Source organism: Aquarana catesbeiana, linkage group LG01 (assembly GCF_042186555.1).
Source record: "Aquarana catesbeiana isolate 2022-GZ linkage group LG01, ASM4218655v1, whole genome shotgun sequence".
Taxonomy (NCBI): domain Eukaryota; kingdom Metazoa; phylum Chordata; class Amphibia; order Anura; family Ranidae; genus Aquarana; species Aquarana catesbeiana.
The window spans coordinates 522,661,632-522,679,103 of NC_133324.1; the positions used below are offsets into that span (position 1 = coordinate 522,661,632).

The 17,472-nt window shown below is 42.9% G+C and overlaps 1 protein-coding gene across 4 annotated transcripts in view; it reads right to left on the reverse strand.

Annotated features, from left to right (window-relative positions):
• Positions 1–17,472, reverse strand: part of TJP3 (tight junction protein 3) — a 384,009-nt gene that overhangs the window by 119,714 nt on the left and 246,823 nt on the right. For all 4 annotated transcript variants that reach the window (XM_073594320.1, XM_073594307.1, XM_073594328.1 and 1 more), the window contains 2 exons: positions 5,127–5,235; positions 3,847–4,066 (listed from right to left, as the gene is read on the reverse strand). In XM_073594320.1, the coding sequence (XP_073450421.1) occupies positions 3,847–4,066; positions 5,127–5,235 (329 nt within the window). The remainder of the gene's footprint in view (positions 1–3,846; positions 4,067–5,126; positions 5,236–17,472) is intronic.

Genomic DNA, 17,472 nt, shown 5'->3' on the forward strand with positions numbered 1-17,472 from the left:
GTCACCTTGTACACCAAGGGTGTTTCCTTACCTGCCTTATTTTGATAGGTTTACCTATAAAGCAATGGGAACAACCAAAATCACCCTTTGTGGTCCCCAAACTTTTCTCAATAAGCTACCCCTTTGAAGAATCACTTTTAAAAAAGTGGACTACCCCACCAGTGGTGGGCCCTCCTGTTTCCAGGTTGAATAAAGCAATCATGATCCCAGTAGAGGAATCCCTGTTCCTTTAAGGACCCGGCTGACAGGAAAGCGGAGCCTGTGGCACGCAGCATGTTTACTATGGCTGGGTCGGCATGGCGTCCAGTCTTTGACTCGGCCCTGGTGTTGCAGACCCTAACTGAATGGGCCAAGTTTTTGCGCCAGGGTATGGGTAGTGAGCAGGTTCCTGCTGCTTATGTTGATTAAGCGGACCAGTTGGTCCATGGGCTACAGTATATTTGTGATGCAGTCTTGGATGCAGCTCCTGTGCTGTCCAAGCTATTTCAGCAGTGGTGATTAGACCTGTGCTGTGGCTTAAGAATTGGTCGGCAGACCAAGCCTCTAAAAAAGCTCTCATTGATCTGCCCTTTCAATGCGACCGCCTGTTTGGGGCTACCCTGGATGACATTATTAAGGGTGTCACAGGGGGAAAGAGTACCTTCCTGCCTCAATCTAGGAAAGGGAAGGAGCCCCGTCGCAGACAGGGTCCTTCCTTCTCAGCCCATAAGAAATTCTTCCAGGCTCCCGGGACTGCAGATAAAGGAAACAGATCTCACAAGTCTTCCCCGGGAAGTTCCAAGCAATCTTGGTCTGGTAAGCCTAGAGCAGGCTTCTACGGATCCACTGACAAGACCCCTTCAGCATGAAGGTCTGCCTTCACCCATTGCTGGGGTGGGGAACATCTTCGCTGGTTTTCAGATTCATGGACCTCCTTCGTGAGCATCAAGGGGGTCCACAAATTGAACCTTTTTGGGTACCAAAGAAGGGGGACAGAATTTGTCCACTTCGGGAGGCACCGTGTCTTCTTGTGTGGGTATAATTCCTGTAAAGGTTTGGGTGACGTCCGAACTACCCAAGGTCCCCTCTAGCCCTGTCCAGGAAATTGGGCTACCTGGGTCTGACTCTGGAGTGAATGCTGACCAGGTTAGTAATTTTTCTTCTCAAACGTCAGCCCCTTCAGTAGGTTCAGTTCAATGGGAAGTAACTGAGGCTCGTGGCAATCTCGTGAGTTCCTCTGGTAGACGCCGCAGTCGTCCTAGTGTCACTGCGGGGTCAACGCTTTCCTCTTCTGCGGTGCCTGCGAAGGACCGAGGGCGAAAGTCTTCCTGTGGCCGTAAAAGTCCCTTGGAAGCTACCTCTAAAAAAGGACCAGTTGTACAGAGGGCTGAGCTTCCATCCTGCTTTACAGTAACTGGTTTTAATGGCCTAGCCATTGAAAGCCAGGTACTGAGAGATAGAGGTCTGTCGGGATCAGTGATCCCTACTATGGTGAAGGCAAGGAAGTCAACTTCTAGTAAGATATACCATCGTATGTGGAAAGCGTACATTTCTTGGTGTGAGTCGATTGGCGTTCATCCTCTATCCTTTTCTGTGGCTCGGATCTTAGCTTTTCTTCAACAGGGCGTTGAGCAGAAGTTGGCTTTGAGCACTATCAAGGGCCAGGTGTCTGCCTTAGCAGTTTTCTTTCAGCGACCCCTAGCCACTCACTCTTTAGTTCGTACCTTCATTCAAGGAGGCCGGCATGTGGCTCCTCCTGTTTGGTCTCTTTGCCAAAATGGGATTTAAACTTGGTGCTATGGGTTCTCCAGAAACCTCCATTTGAGAATATTCGGGAGATTCCCTTACCTATGTTGTCCCAAAAGGTGGCATTCCTGGTGGCTATTGCTTCGGCCCGCAGGGTTTCAGAGGTGACGGCGTTATCCTGTCGTAGTCCCTATTTAGTACTCCTTAGTGATAAAGTAGTTCTTCGTCCTTGTCCGTCATTTTTGCCCAAGGTTGTCTCTGACTTCCATTTGAATGAGGACATTGTGTTGCCGCCCTTGTGTCCCAAGTCGGCTCATCCCAAGGAATTTGCTTTGCATACCTTGGATGTGGTTCATGCGATTCGGGTGTATCTGGAATCCACCGAGTCCTTCCCGAGGTCAGACTCACTTTTTTGGTTACACAAGGACCAAGGAAAGGGCTGGCCGCTTCTTCGGCTACTATCTCCAGATGGATCAGACAGACTGACTCAGGCCTATTCTATTAAGGGTCGGGTTCCTCCTTTCCCTGTCATGGCGCATTCTACTCAGGCGCTTAGTACTTCTTGGGCCTTCCGTCATCAAGCGTCAATATCACAGGTTTGCAAGGCGGCCACTTGGCTGTCAGCGCCTACCTTCACTAAATTCTATAAAGTAGATATTTTGGCATCTGCGGATGCTTTTTTTGGCCGCAAGTTTTTGCAGGCTGCTGTTTAAGAGGGGGGTTACCTCTTGAGAAGTGTTTTTTTTTCTTTAAACTTTTTATTTCAGATGGGGCTCCTGTGACCCGGTTAAGGCTCCTGTGTCCAGGTTAGGGCTCTTGTGGTTAGCCTTGGGTTATTTTGCCTACCCCTCTTTTTTTTTTTTGGCACTGCTTTTGGACGTCCCAATGGTCAAGATTAAAAAGGTGCTGTGTCCGAATGAAAGAGAAAATGGGATTTTTGTACTCACCGTAAAAACCATTCAAGTTCATCGACGGACACAGCGCCCACCCCTCTATGGAGTTTTTGATACTTCTATTACTGCTTGCTACTAAACTGAATACCTAGAGCAGGGAGGGGGTTATATACTGACTGAGGACAGCCCATGGGCGTAGCCAGGTGTTTTTTGTTCTGCCTAGTCCTATTCCTGCAGAGGCAATGTAACCCAATTGTCAAGATTAAGGAGGCGCTGTGTCAGTCGATGAACTCAGAGAAATGGATTTTATGGTAAGTAGAAAAATCCAATTTTTCCCAGCAGTCTGCACTAAGATCTCTGTAACAAATATTTATTCTTTGATGAGATGCTCTCAAAGAGTTAATCACTTCTAAAGGGATGCAGACCTTGCATGTTCTTCAGAGCACTGCAAGTGCATTAGGTGATCAATAATGAAAAAGGCACTTTCATTCAGAATCAGTATTCAAAAGACAAAAAAGAACAAACAGCTTTTTCATTCAAAGCAGAAACAGGTGGGAATCTGCAACAAAGTTTGTTTATAATCCGAAGGTTTTCTTTTTTGTCAACAAAAGTAGGTTTACTTTTTAAACACTTAGAATTCCAGGTATGGCATAATATATATAGCTTGAACCAGTGTAACTGCATATACCACTATGCCTGTTGGATCCCCCTAGGTCTATTCAGTGATCTCCGCTAGCCCCTGGATCCCATGCTGAGCAATCACCCTGCTGCATTCTAAGCACAGGAGGTCAGCTGTTCAGCACGGGCACCATTCAGAGATTGTTTTTGCATTTTTCTCAATAAATGCAAGGCATTCTCTGATTGGACAATGTGAAGAAAGTGTGATGTCACCACCCTGACTTCATTTTGTTCAGTCAAAGAACCCTTTGCATTTGTTGAGAAAATGAAAGGCATTCTCTGAATGGTGTCCATGTGAACGTCTGCCCTCCTTTGTTCACAATGCAACAGAGCAGGCGCTCGGCACAGGACCTGGAAGATAGTGGAGATGACTGGAGTATCAGTTTCTGCTACAGTGATTTGCAGCTTCTGGAGGGATCCCACAGGCATGGTATATACAATTTTACATTGGTTCTAGCTGGACCAATGTAACTATACAGTATATGAAATGACACACCTGGAATTCTTTAAATATAAAATGCAAAGATCAGAATTAAGAGACTCAATTTACCTGGATCTATTTGGTATTATTCCTTTTTTCATCTCCTTGAAATCTTTTCCAACACGGGTGGCAAGCCAAGAACCTAATTTTCCACGGTACATTGTGTCCAAAACATGGAATATCTCACCCCGTGTAAAACTCAGGCTAGATGGGGTATCTGCTTCATACTCAAAGTGTGTACGTATATAGAAGGAATCACCCAAATTAGACTTTATCATTTTTCTGTAAACTAAAACAAAATTTGCATCAGAAAATAGGAAGTGACTGGAACATACTATATACAACACTACTGCAGGCAGGTCTATATAGGATCAGTTTTTTTTCATTCAGATAGTGGGCTAAATAAAAAAAAAAAAAAAAAAACAGATTCCTACAGTCACACAAGCGAGGTAGATGCAGAACTTCCCTTCTGCCACCGTGACATTGCATTCTGACAGTAGGGACTCCCCACTGTCAGAATACACTGATCAGAGATGCAGCAGCTGCTGATCAAATGAAAAATTTCCAGTATTAACAGAAGCCAATCTATTGACCTGCTTCTGTCGAACATAGAGGGCTAAACAAAGATTAAAATTCAACTGGTCCCTACTGAACTAGCCAAATTTTAATCCGTGTGTGCTCCACTTTCCATTACATAACATGGGCCTGCTGACAGTGCTGCATCCACAAAAAAATAAATGCAATGTTGTGTATTTGCTAAATCTGCAAGAGAACATTGAACTTACTAATTAGCTGACTTCATATTGTTTACAGATTTAATAATTGAGAAATGCAAGACAAAAGCCACCTCATCTGCCCAAAAATATGCTAACAATACCAATTAATTCAAAACAAGCAAATGAATCTAGAAACAACAAATCTAAACCGGTCATATGCAAAAAACTCAGAATTGAAATTGCTGTATTAGTATTTTTATATGAAAAGCCAATGTTGAATACCTGTGGTCGCCCAGGGACAGAATGTGGCCCTTTGTTTGCCTTCATACGGCCCTTGGGGCACTATTCCTCCCACTATTACCAATGTTTGTCATTGTTAAGGCCCCATGATGTCAGGGCATTTTCTACTCACACTAGCCACAGTCTTGCCCTCCCAGAGTCTGAAGGCCAGGCCCTTTGTTTATAAAGTTTGGAGACCCCTGTCTTAGACCAATTACATGCCTACCCATGAACTATGCCAGCTGAACAACAGTGTACGCTCTATAAATGTGGTTCCCAAATAGCTTATTGGAGCTTATTGTAAGAAAGGCAAAATTACAGTTAAACCTTACAGTAAGTGTCTATACTACTTACTGTCTTCTTTTCCCTGTGTCAATAATACGATTTCTTCATTTTGTGGGATGTTCATTAGATACTGCACTGCATCTTCACGTGTCATGTTGTGGAAACTTGTTTCATTGACCTGTAAACAGCAACATTTTTGTAACACAATTTTTCAGCATTCTATTTTAATATAAGAGAAAAAAAAAAAAAACTACCTACAGACCACACTGTGCAATAAATCAAACTTTGCAGAGCCTATGCAAAAACTTGAAAAATGATTCCTACATGTGGACACTTTGTACAATATAGCAGAGTAGGCAGAACTGGAGTAGACCTAGTCACATTATGCAGCCATGACCCTCCTATTACATGCAGCAATGAACTGGTGGCATCAGCTGCACCTGAAGTAGTACAACAGTGGGATTCTGAGACTATAGGACCTTCCTCAATATAACTTTACTCTGACAAAGTCTAGGGCTGGCGCCTCTTTCTACTGTAAAGTCATTCTTTACAGCTGCCTATGGGCAGCTGTACTCATGACGTCCTTCAGCAGTCCCTCAGAATATAGATGATCCATAGGTATAAAAATAGCTGTGGTGCACATACACAGATGAAAAGGAGCCTACAATGACCATGCCAGAGAAAAAAATACTAAAAGGAGACACATAGCATGGCATTTACATAGGCTCTCACCACTGACTGAGAGGGAAAGTTGGCATTGGTAGCAATCCCAAGCATTATACCAGTATTTACATTTGACAAGCCCCCAGAACATGAACGAACTGGCTGCTGCCTTTAAAATATAAAAGATAGCCACTCCAGTAAGATATTTTATGTAAGAAAATTTGAATTTTGATATATTGGAGTGCAGCACAGGACAAGGGCAGAAAGTTCATCTACCATGGAGTTATAGGTGTGTACCTTCAAGTGACTGGACACTAACAAAGCAATAGAGGACACGCCGGTGCCTTCGCTATAACCATACGCCACTCTGTGAGCCCTCCATTTTGTAACAAGCAATTGTGATTAAACCAAGAAATGCAAGGGAGTTTGACCTCTGTCCTGTACTGCACTCAAAGATATGGAATTTACAGGCAAGTCAAAATTCCTCTTATCTTAATTATGCAGTACAGGACACAGGCAGAATATTTATACACCATGGGATGCCACCATGCAATGAATACAAAGGGTGGGCAACAATGAGGGAAATTATCTCAACAAGGGTCAAAAGGCCCAACCATAGAGAGCTGCTATGAGTGTCTTGCAGCCAAAAGCCACATCAGCGCAAGACTGGAAAAGACTGGATAACGCCTAGTAAAACTCTGATAAAGCATAAACTGGAAACCAGGTGATGTCCTTACACAACTTGGCTATTGAGGCTTGGTGCCAAAATGTTCAGAAAACAACCACTGATCTAGTGGAATGGGCCTGTAGAAGCACATGAGATTTCTTCTTGAGAATGTAAGCTCTTGCATCCAGATTTTATATCCATTGTGGACTTTGAAACGGAGTCCCTTATGAGGTACAGAGAACAGGACAAAAATCCATCCTCCTAATTGGAGCAGCAGCCTTGATGTATACTCTAATGGCTCCGACTATGGCAAGACTATTGCCCAGGCAATATAGAGAGATTTCCTTAGGATGCTTATGAGCAAGGCATAAGGATGGGAGGACATTGTCTTAATTGAAGTGGAATGCTGAGATCACTTTCAACATAAAGCATTGCATTGGGCATAAGACAACTTTGTCATTGTGAACAATGAGGAAAAGCTCTTTACAGGAAAGGGCTGTCAGTTCAGAAACACAACATACGTGCTAGCAACAGAGAAGGCTACTTTGCATGAGAGATCCTCCATTGGGACATCCATGATAGGTTCCAAGGGTGGATTCAACAGGGCAGAGAACAACAAGTTGAGATCCCAAGGAAGCACAGAGTGCTGCAAGGGGGGCTTAATATGAGATACACCTTGGAAAAAAGGATTTTACAGCGAAGACTGAGACCTTTGAAAGAAAATGGATAAAGCGGACACCTGACCTTAGGACCCCATACACACTAGATTTTCTGCAGATTTTTGTCTTCAGATTTAACAAAACCGTATAATATGAGGTCAAACCTTAAGAGTTTCAATTTGTTTGCAATCAGGCAGGCCCTTGCACTACATGGTTTTGATAAATCTGAAGACAAAAATCTGCAGAAAATCTAATAGTGTGTATGGGGCCTTTAGAGTACGTAAGGCCAACTTCTGGTCAAAAACCTGATTGTAGGAAGGCTATAATGCAAAGCACTGGATAAGCTCTAGGACTGAAGTGCCGGTGTTCACACCAGGCAAAAAAAAAAAAAAAAGATCTCCAGGTACAATACATCCTTGTGGAAGAGGCTTTTCTTGCTTTTATCAAGGTAGAAACCACAGACTCAGAGATCCCTCTATCCCTTAAAGCAGCTGTCCCCAAGGACCAGGGGGGTTTGGGCTCGGGGGCTGATGGAGGTCTGTGGTCAGTAAATATGGGGAATGATGGCGGCATTGTCGGGGGAATGGCTGGTCATCAATGGTTGAAGAGCATCATTGCTATTATATATTATTGAAATAATTATATATTTAATGAAATAGTGTAAACTCACCATAATGCAGAATCAGTGAAAGCCCTGAGATTCTCACTTGCTACCAGATGCAGTGTGTCCCCTGCCACCATTACATAGTTACATAGTTAGTAAGGTTGAATAAAGACACCAGTCTATCCAGTTCCACCTGCGTGAGTGTGTGTCTACAATTGTCCCTATCCCTATACATTGTGTCTCATTAAGATGCTCATCTATTTTTTAAGGTACCCATATAGCACCGTCAATTTATGCAGCACTTCACACATACATCGCACACTCACATCGGTCCCTACCCTCAAGTAGCCCACAATCCAAGGTCCCCAACTTGCATTCATGTACTAGGACCAATTTTTTTTTTTGGACAGAAGCCAATTAACCTACCAGCATGTCTTTGGAGTGTGGGAGGAAACCGGAGTACCAGGAGGAAACCCATGCAGGCACAGGGAGAACATGCAAACTCCAGGCAGGTAGTGTCATGGTTAGGATTCGAACAAGTGACCCTTTTTACTGCTAGGTGAGAGTACTACCCATTACACCACTGTGCCACCATTGCTTGCCACCAGATGCAGCATATCACTTGCCACGGTCGCTTACCATCTTTGCCTGCCACCAGATGCAGGGTGTCACTTGCCACCTTCGCCTGCCACCAGATGCAGCATGTCACTTGCTTCTAGATGCAGTTCTCTCTGTGCAGCGTATGAGCAGAGGAGAGCATACACCCCCCCTCCCCCCCCGTGCCTCCCTGGGGATCTGCATGGTCCCGCCAATGAAATCCCATATCCCAGTTTGTGGTTCCGGGGATCGGCACTGCCCCACCTATGGAGTCGGCACTGTTAGTTGTTGCAAGCTTCTCAACGAAAACTTTGGCTTGAGCTCGGCGCTTGGCTTGCTTTCCCTGAGCAGGCACATACGCAGTAGCTGAAGGGGTACAGGAGGCAGTGCGGTCCGGCATCGAACAGGTCACAGAACGTTATCAGTCCGCGCGTTGGGGACCCCTACACCTTAAAGTGTTACTAAACCCACAACAGTAAAATCAGTCTGTATATGCAGTAAAGCATGCTTGTTATACTCACTGTGGAAGGGGTTAATGCTCTGTATTGTGTAAAAAGGCTGTTTGATCCTGTTTTCACAGATCCTCCTCTTCTTGCATTGTCCCCAAAACACGTCCGGATAAGAAAGTTAGTGGGAGTCAGTCTGCACATACTCAGTTTGGTGTGTATTGCTAGAGAGTTTTTTTTTTTTTCTTGGGAAAGTGCATGTGATCAGCACAGGGCTAATCAGAACTGTTCAGAGGGTCGGGGGTCCTGCATCCTGACAGGACAGCCAGGGCATTATGAAAACTCCTCCTACAAGCTTTAATCAGGCACTGATAGAAGACACAAAACTGCTATAATACTGCTGATGAAAAAAAAGGCATTTAGCAGTTTATATTTACTAAAATGATTGCATTTCCACATTCTGTCTACCGTGGGAGACTAGATATAGTGAATGCAGGGTCCTGGGTTTAGTAACACTTTAATACCTTGGTTTAACACCATGGCCTTGCTGTTAAAGCCAGAGACTGAGAAGTAGGGGCTTGGGAAGAGACCAGGGGCCACAGAAACGTAGAAGAGTGACAACAGAGAAAAGACCATTTATTGAGTCTGACACATTTTGTTATTTTATTATTCAGGTTTTTGTTGTTTAACTTTTTGTTGTTTGTGAACTTTTTTTTGTCTGAGTATAGAACTATGTTTTTCCCCGAGCTTGTTTGAAACCATTTACTGTTGAGCAACTCTGTGTTCTTGATCTTGACTCCATATGAAATTACTTTGCCTCCTGAACCCTATTCAACCCCCACTATGTATTTAAAGGTTTCAGTCAGGTCTTCGCCTTCCCTTCCTTCCCCCAGACTGTATATATTAACCACTTGCCGACCAGCTCCTGTACATTATACGGCGGCAAGTTGGTTCTCCTGTGCAAATCACCGTATATATACGGCGGCTCCTTTAAGAGGAGGGCCTGATGCATGTGACCGGCGGCATGATCACCACCGGCCACCCGCGATCGCGGGCACAAGAGCCAGAACAGTTTTAATCTTTCAGGCTTTCACCATTTTTATTGCCTGTCTCAGGAATCCTATCTGATCAATATCTTTTTGTAAGAGAGGTCTCCACAACTGGACACAGTATTCTAAATGAGGTCTAACTAAAAAGATTTATATATGGAAATCAGGACCTAATTTTGTCTGCTTTTGACGCCTGTAGTGATGCATCCTAGAATTCTATTTGCTTTTCTCACTGTCTGGCCACACTGCTCATTTTGCAATCATCTGAAATAAGTACTCCCAAATCTTTTTCCTCTGTAGTGCTGGCCAACACTGTACCCCCAATATTTTACTCTTTTGGAATCTTTTTCCTTAGGTGCATATTTTTACATTTAGAAACCTTGAACTGCAGCTTCCACTGCTTTGACCAAGGAATGCCAAATCATGTTACAGGTTACAGGCACCTCCAGGGAAATCAACCCTGTTTCTCACCTTTGTGCCATCAGCAAAAAGACATATCTTACCTACCAACCCTTTTGTTAGATCACTTACATATAGATTAAACTGAACATGACCTGGCATGAAGGACTAGCACATTCTGGGGCAGAATACTCTTTGTCACCTGGTTTGGCTCCAGGCATCTGTGAACTAGTAGAAGAGTCTAGCAACGACAGAAGAGAGATGCTGATGTGACGTGCCAGTGCGAGGGGAGGGGCCTGATGGCAGAGACGGTATGAGGGTATGGTAGCGGCTCGGAAGAACCAGAGGGAGCAGAGCGGGGTGAGAGCCCGCGGATGCTCCAGAAGAAGCAACCCCCACACCGACAGCAGCGAGTAGCAACGTACTCCGGCTCTACCGGTTGGAGTACTAATGTTTAAAAGTAGGTGGATTGCCCAGCTTCCATGCTCAGACCCGCCGAAGTTTGCCTACCCGCATCACAGCCTCCCTTAACCCCCCCCACCTTCTGCCCTCTACCCTCCTCTTACCTTCGGGGTTAACATCTAAGCTGTTCAAGTCTGGAGGAGGAAAAGAGAGTGATCGATCCAGCCAAGAGTAGGAGCACTGAGCGGAACTGGACATCGCTGGAAGGCTCTGGAAATAGGCAGCGGCGCTTTATAATACTATAGCAGCTGGATCGGAGTTATCCTGGAGGGCAAGATCGTGAAATCCCGCAGTAATATCTCTTTCCAAGTATGAACTTATCTTCTCCATATCCAAAGTTACTGCAGATAAAACTGCCTTAGAGATTTGTTAAAAAGGACCTGATGCCATATTTACACACCAAACAACACAAGAAATGGGTGACAAAAGGACTGAGAGGAATTAAGGTGTGAGACATCTAATAGCTCTTGGTATGCGACTATAGACCCCACAGAAAGGCTTGTGGGCTCTGGAACTGCCTCCCTGTGCTAGTAGGCCCCCTGTGAAAGCCTTAATAAGGCCCTGTACATTATGTCAAGAATAAAGCATGTAACTGGGTAACAAGAGGTGCAGAGTAAGGTGGAGAGATACATTGTTGAAAAAAAAATACTGTAACTATAGATCTACACAGAGCGTTTTGTGCTCCGGATTTAACTGCTTAACACGCTTGTGAATACTTATCAAGGCCTATGATAGTCCTCCTACAGCCAGGAAGAAGGCAAGGGGAAGAAAGAGGAATTTGAGCAGCAAGTCCCTGTTGAATGTTATATAAAGGTCCTACATACTGAGATATTGTTTACACATGATAAATGGAGTAATTTCAGGTCTAATAACACTTTGTGTTCAATGAACTGCGATGGCGGTCTCGTGAAATATGCTTTGAACTTAGAAACTGCTCCTTTTTCTTGCATTTGGCTTTAATGAAGTGAGTGCTGACCCTGGGACCTGCTCCCTATTTTTTTTTGTCACAAGTGAATTTTGATTACTATTTTTAGCAGCGTGTCTCAAGAGCTTGCTCTGTTTAAGTCTGAATCTCCTAGTAAATATTGCCCAAGTTGTGGAGGAAGAAAATAATAAGAGTAAACATGAGAGGTTGGTCACAGAAAACGACAGAACCCAAGACCCCAAGAGAAAGCTTAAACACGAGCACTATCCAAAAACCTTATGGATGCGAGCCTAAAAAAGGCCTGAACTGGAAAAAAGGCAACAGGGGACAAAAGACAAGAAGAAAGAGCTGGTGAAAAATAAAGTAGATCAAGGAGAAAAACCCAGGGAAGAGAAAGACACAGAGGGTGAACTCGATCTAAGGAAAATGGAAGAACAAAGTAATATAGCTCCAATTCCAACAAAATTGGAAATGATGGAAATGTTCGCTAAATTAGAAAATTCGATCAAATCAGAGATTACAAATGTAAGGATGGATATGGGCCACTTACTGAGGATAGTGGAAGAAGCAGAAGAGCTAACAGGAAAACAGGCTCAAGAAATATCGGATCTAAAAACGCAAATGAGAAAAATGCAAATGGACCATCGAGATACACTATATAAAAGTTAGAAGAACAAGAAAACCAAAGTCGCCGCCAAAATCTTAGGATCGGAGCCTTACCGGAACAAGGAGAGGATCTGGCAACTAAAATTTAAAAATAATATTTAACCCACTTCTAGATAGACAAACAGAAGATAAAGATAGACCGAGTGCATAGGGTCAGGAAGCCACCAGGCTTGACAGAGGAAATTCCTTGAGACGTCATCATTAAATTCCACCTATATGAGGACAAAGCTAGGATATGGAGCAAACTGAGAAGATCCCCTCCAGTGTTGTTTGAAAGCATAGAACTACAAGTGTTTTCTTTTCTTTCACCAGGAACTTTGGCACAGAGACGGCAACTAAAACCCCTTCTAGAACAATTGAGGACGGCCAATATTAGATATAGCTGGGGTTTCCCGACATCTTTAATAGTAGTGAAAGAAGGAAGAAGATTTAGATTAAAGTTCCTGGACAATCTTCAAGATTTCAGCAAAAACCTGGACATCCCAGTCCCAAACATTACTAGATAGAAGTAAAAAAATATTAAGTACAATGACAGAGGAGTATAAGTAGTAAATGTATCAGGTCCCCCTCTTTTTTTTTTTTTTTGAAATGAAAAAAGGAAGTTCAAAAGAGACCTGGGGTGGGAGGAGGGGGAGGGAGAAGTATAACATATATAGAGGGGATGTGGGCGTGAGGTGATGACTTGACGGGGGGTTTTATGCCGCTTCTGTTCGCTTGCCCCAGCCCCACCCCCCTCTTTTACGGGGGGAGGGGTCCGGACTCAGGTGGCCGCGGTCAGAGCCACACCCTCGGAGAAGAAGTGCGCAGGATGGGATCGGTTTGGATTCTGGTCTGCAGACTAGCGGCCGAGGTACGGCCCGGGGATTGAGGGGAAGTGGGTGGGGGCAGGGGGGAAGTGGGTGGGGGCAGGGGAGTGGTGGGAGGGTGGAGCGATATTTTGCAGAGACAAATAAAGTATATTTTTACGAAGGCAGGCTTCGGAGTTGACGCTCGGCCCCTCGCTAGATTAAGATAGATGACAGATATAAATTTTCTAACATATAACGTCAAAGGTCTTAATTCCCCAGTTAAGAGACATAAAATTTTAAAAGAACTTAAGCAGTATCGTGCAGATGTGGTGTTTTTACAGGAGACTCACCTAGTCCAGGAAACAAACCTCAAACTGTACTCTAAAGATTTTCCAACTTGGTTCTATGGTGACTCACCTACTAGGAGGGCAAAGGGAGTAGCAATCGGGTTTGCAAAAATGACGTTTTTGTTGGTGGATAGAATGATAGACTCAGAGGGTCGTTACCTCTTCCTGAAGGCAAGCCTGGGGAATAGGACATTCACCCTGGCAAATGTGTATTGCCCCAACAGAAATCCGATTAAATTCTTAAAACAGGTATTGGGTAAGCTTTCGGACTTCAGGTCAGAGGAGGTTATCCTGGTGGGAGACTTAAACTTTTGTATGGACCCCTCTTTGGATAGTACGTCCCAGGCACAGGGGACAAATAGAGCTTTATTAAATACGATTAAGGCATACAGTAGGTTGCATCAATGTCAAATTATAGATATTTGGAGGGTACAACATGCTAAAACACAAGATTATACTTTCTTCTCCCCTATGCATGGGACGTACTTGAGGTTGGACTATATAATGGTTGATCATAGATTGTTAGATCTGATAAGGGAAACTAAGATAGAAATAACTACACTTTCTGACCACTACCTGGTTTCAATGAGGATGAGAATACCCAAGATCCAAAGACAACCATTTACATGGCGTTTAAATGAAAACCTTCTAAAAGACAACAAAGTAGTAGAAATAGTCCAGAAAGAAATAGAACTATATTTCACTGTAAACAATACAGGAGAAACCTCGGGGGCCACTATGGGAAGCCCATAAAGTTTATTTTAGGGGAATCCTTATGTCTATTGGAGCCGGGAAAAAAAAAAAAAGATTAAAAAAAAATGGAGAGCCTCACTGATGAAATTCATAGATTAGAACAGGAGCACAAAAAATATAAGGGACATCACCAGGAATTGTTCCATCAACTGGTAAAAAAAGAGAGAGGAACTTACCGATATTATGGGGCTAGATACTAGAATGACATTTAATAGATTAGCAAAAGAAAGATATCTTTGGGGTAATAAAACAAACATCTAGCTAAGATGCTGAAAAAGAAAAGAGAACTCAACTTTACTAAAAAAATTCTAATCTATGAATTTCATCAGTGAGGCTCTCCATTTTTTTTTAATCTTTTTTTTTTTTTTCCCGGCTCCAATAGACATAAGGATTCCCCTAAAATAAACTGGACAATATGGGCTTTTTCCCGGGACAGATTCTTTTAGAGCATTAAAGATTTCCTCCTCTGTAATGGGTCTGTCCAGATCTGATCTATCGCTCTCAAGTAGGTGGGGCAATCCCGCATTATTTAGAAATTCTTCTATTTTACCCTTTTTTCCTTGGTCCTGCTGTCCCTGCTGTCTTACCCTGAGTACAGGGCCCCATAGTAGTTCCTAAATTCTTTCGCTATCTCTTTGGTGGTAAAGACCATTCCCCCATTTTTAATGCTCTAAAAGAATCTGTCCCGGGAAAAAGCCCATATTGTCCATATGGGTTTATGACCCTCTAACTTAAAAAATTTAAAAAGATTTTAGTCCCGAAGCTTTGCCATTGTTGGAACACCTTAGGAGTGAACTGTGAAATGGGAGGGGAGGAATTGTCTGCATCAATAACGGTGATACCGAAGGTGGGGAAAGGACAGTACGCTATGTTCAAGCTACAGGCCACAATACGCTATGTTCAAGCTACAGGCCAATTGCCTTATTAAATGCAGACACTAAGCTATATGCGAAGGTGCTGGCAATGAGGCTGAAGGACAGGATGACAGACCTGGTACACCCGGACCAGGTCGGTTTCATACCCGAAAGTGAAGGGAGGGACAATGGAGTACGGTCGTTGCTCCTCCACGAGACTGCTAAAAAAAGTGGATCACCAGGACTATTCCTGTCGATGGATGCTGAAAAAGCCTTCGACAGGGTAGACTGGGGACTCATGATAAGAACACTGGAAGTCATGGAAGTGGGCCCTAGAATGATCAAATGGATAACAATTTTATATAACCACCCACCTGCAACTATAAAGGTAAATGGGGTCTCTTCCTTACCATTTAAAATGGAAAATGGAACTAGACAGGGTTGCCCGCTGTCCCCTCTCCTATTCCTATTATCCCTAGAACCCCTTCTGGCCTCAACACGTAATAATCCGGACATTAGTGGAATAAAGATTGGGGACGAAGAGCACAAACTCGCTGCATTTGCCGATGATGTGCTCTTCTATATCACTAATCCTAGGATTAGGATTCCAAACTCGCTGGTGTTGCAAAAAAGGTATGGCGATATTTCGAACTTCAAAATTAACCTCGGCAAGTCAGAAATCTTAAACATAAATATATCTAAACAGGAGGAAGCTAAATTACTCAAAGAATTCCACTTCCCATGGAGAAAGGGCATTAAATATCTGGGGATCAGACTGACTAATTCACTGAGGAAAATTTAATAAACTATATCCCTTTGCTTGATGAAATTAAGAAGGAAATTAAAAAAATATCAATACGCCCTCTTTCATGGTTTGGGCATATTAATACTGTAAAAATGATAATGGCCCCAAAAATCCTTTATAAGTTTCAGATGCTGCCCTTGGCACTCCCACAATCATTTTTTCGATTTTTAAGAGGGTTAATATAGAAATTTATTTGGTATAATAAAAAACCACGAATAGCATACACAGTATTGAGCAGAGGGAAAAAACAGGGTTGCTTAGCCATCCCGGATTTCAAAAAGTACCATAACGCAGTGGCACTTTTACGGATTGTGGAATGGGCAAAAGAGGTTAAAGATAAGAGATGGGTTAAAATTGAAAACGTCACAAGCAACACTCAATTAAGTCATATATTTTGGAACCCCCCACAATATAGGTCATTGGGCCCAAACACACACGAGTTAACACGTAATAAACTAAAAATATGGGATCGGATACACACACACACAAAATAAATGGGAATATAATTCACCACTGCTTTATTTAAAGGACAATGATTTTTTTAAGCCAGGGATGAGGGTAGTAGGGGGAACTGGATAAAAAATGAAAAAGCTCAACTGAAAGATATTAAGGGTAAAATAAGCACTTATCAAGAATTAAATTTAGACACATAGTTAATGATGTTGGACGCATGGCGGTACATCCAGTTGTCTCATTTTGTTAGGAATTTGCCACAGCCTATCAGAGCTGGAGAAGATTACAGACTGCTGGAACGGCTCTGCATGAAAGAAAAATAAAAAAATAATATATCGCGAATATATAAAATACAACTGGCTAGAGACGAGCTGGAGGTCCCGCCCTACGTCAAGAAATGGGAAAAAGAATTGGGATCACAATGTAGTAAGCACATACTAGAAAAAATTTTCAATTTGACACATTATGCTGTGGTAGATACTAAAATGACCGAGACAAATTATAAATGCTTAAGCTAGGTGGTATGCGACCCCAGACAAAATTAGTAAATTTCAATCAGAGAAATCCTCTGAGTGTTGAAGAGGGTGTAAGGTCATAGAACAATGGCCCATATATGGTGGGATTGTCCCACCAAAGAATTTTGGAAAAAGGTCCTACAAATAAAGGAAATTACTAACAGGGAAAAATCGGAAGACCCCTGGACTTGCTTGTTCCACAGCACAGTTGATCCAGTTAGACAATTCAAAACCTCTATCATCCCCATCCTGCTAAATGCAGCAAAGAGCCTAATTCCGAGAAAATGGCAGGAAGCGGAGAGTCCGAAAATTCGGGACTGGATTTTTTGTGTAAATGATATACACAGGCTGGAGATGATAGGGGAGTGGAATTAGAAGAAGGGTCAAAATGAATAGACAAATGGGAAATGTGGGTAGAGTTTAAAAAAAAGTGGAGATATGTTGCAGAGTTACTCGATAACTTGATAAGGGTAAAGGCCAGGGCAAGGATAAAGATAAAAAACTAAATTACCACCTTAAGCGGCTGGGGGGAGGGGGGTTTTAAAGGAAAATGCTGATATAATAGAATGGTAAATGTTATGTTTTTCCTTGTTAATTTTTGTACTATTATATAATAAAATAAAGAATTGAAAAAAAAAATTGAACATGACCTAGTACAAAGCCTTGTGGTACACCTCTAGTGACTGGTCTCTGTTCTGAATGAACCCCTTTTTCAACTACAGTCTGGTATCAATCCTTTAGCCAACTGCACATCCACTAAACC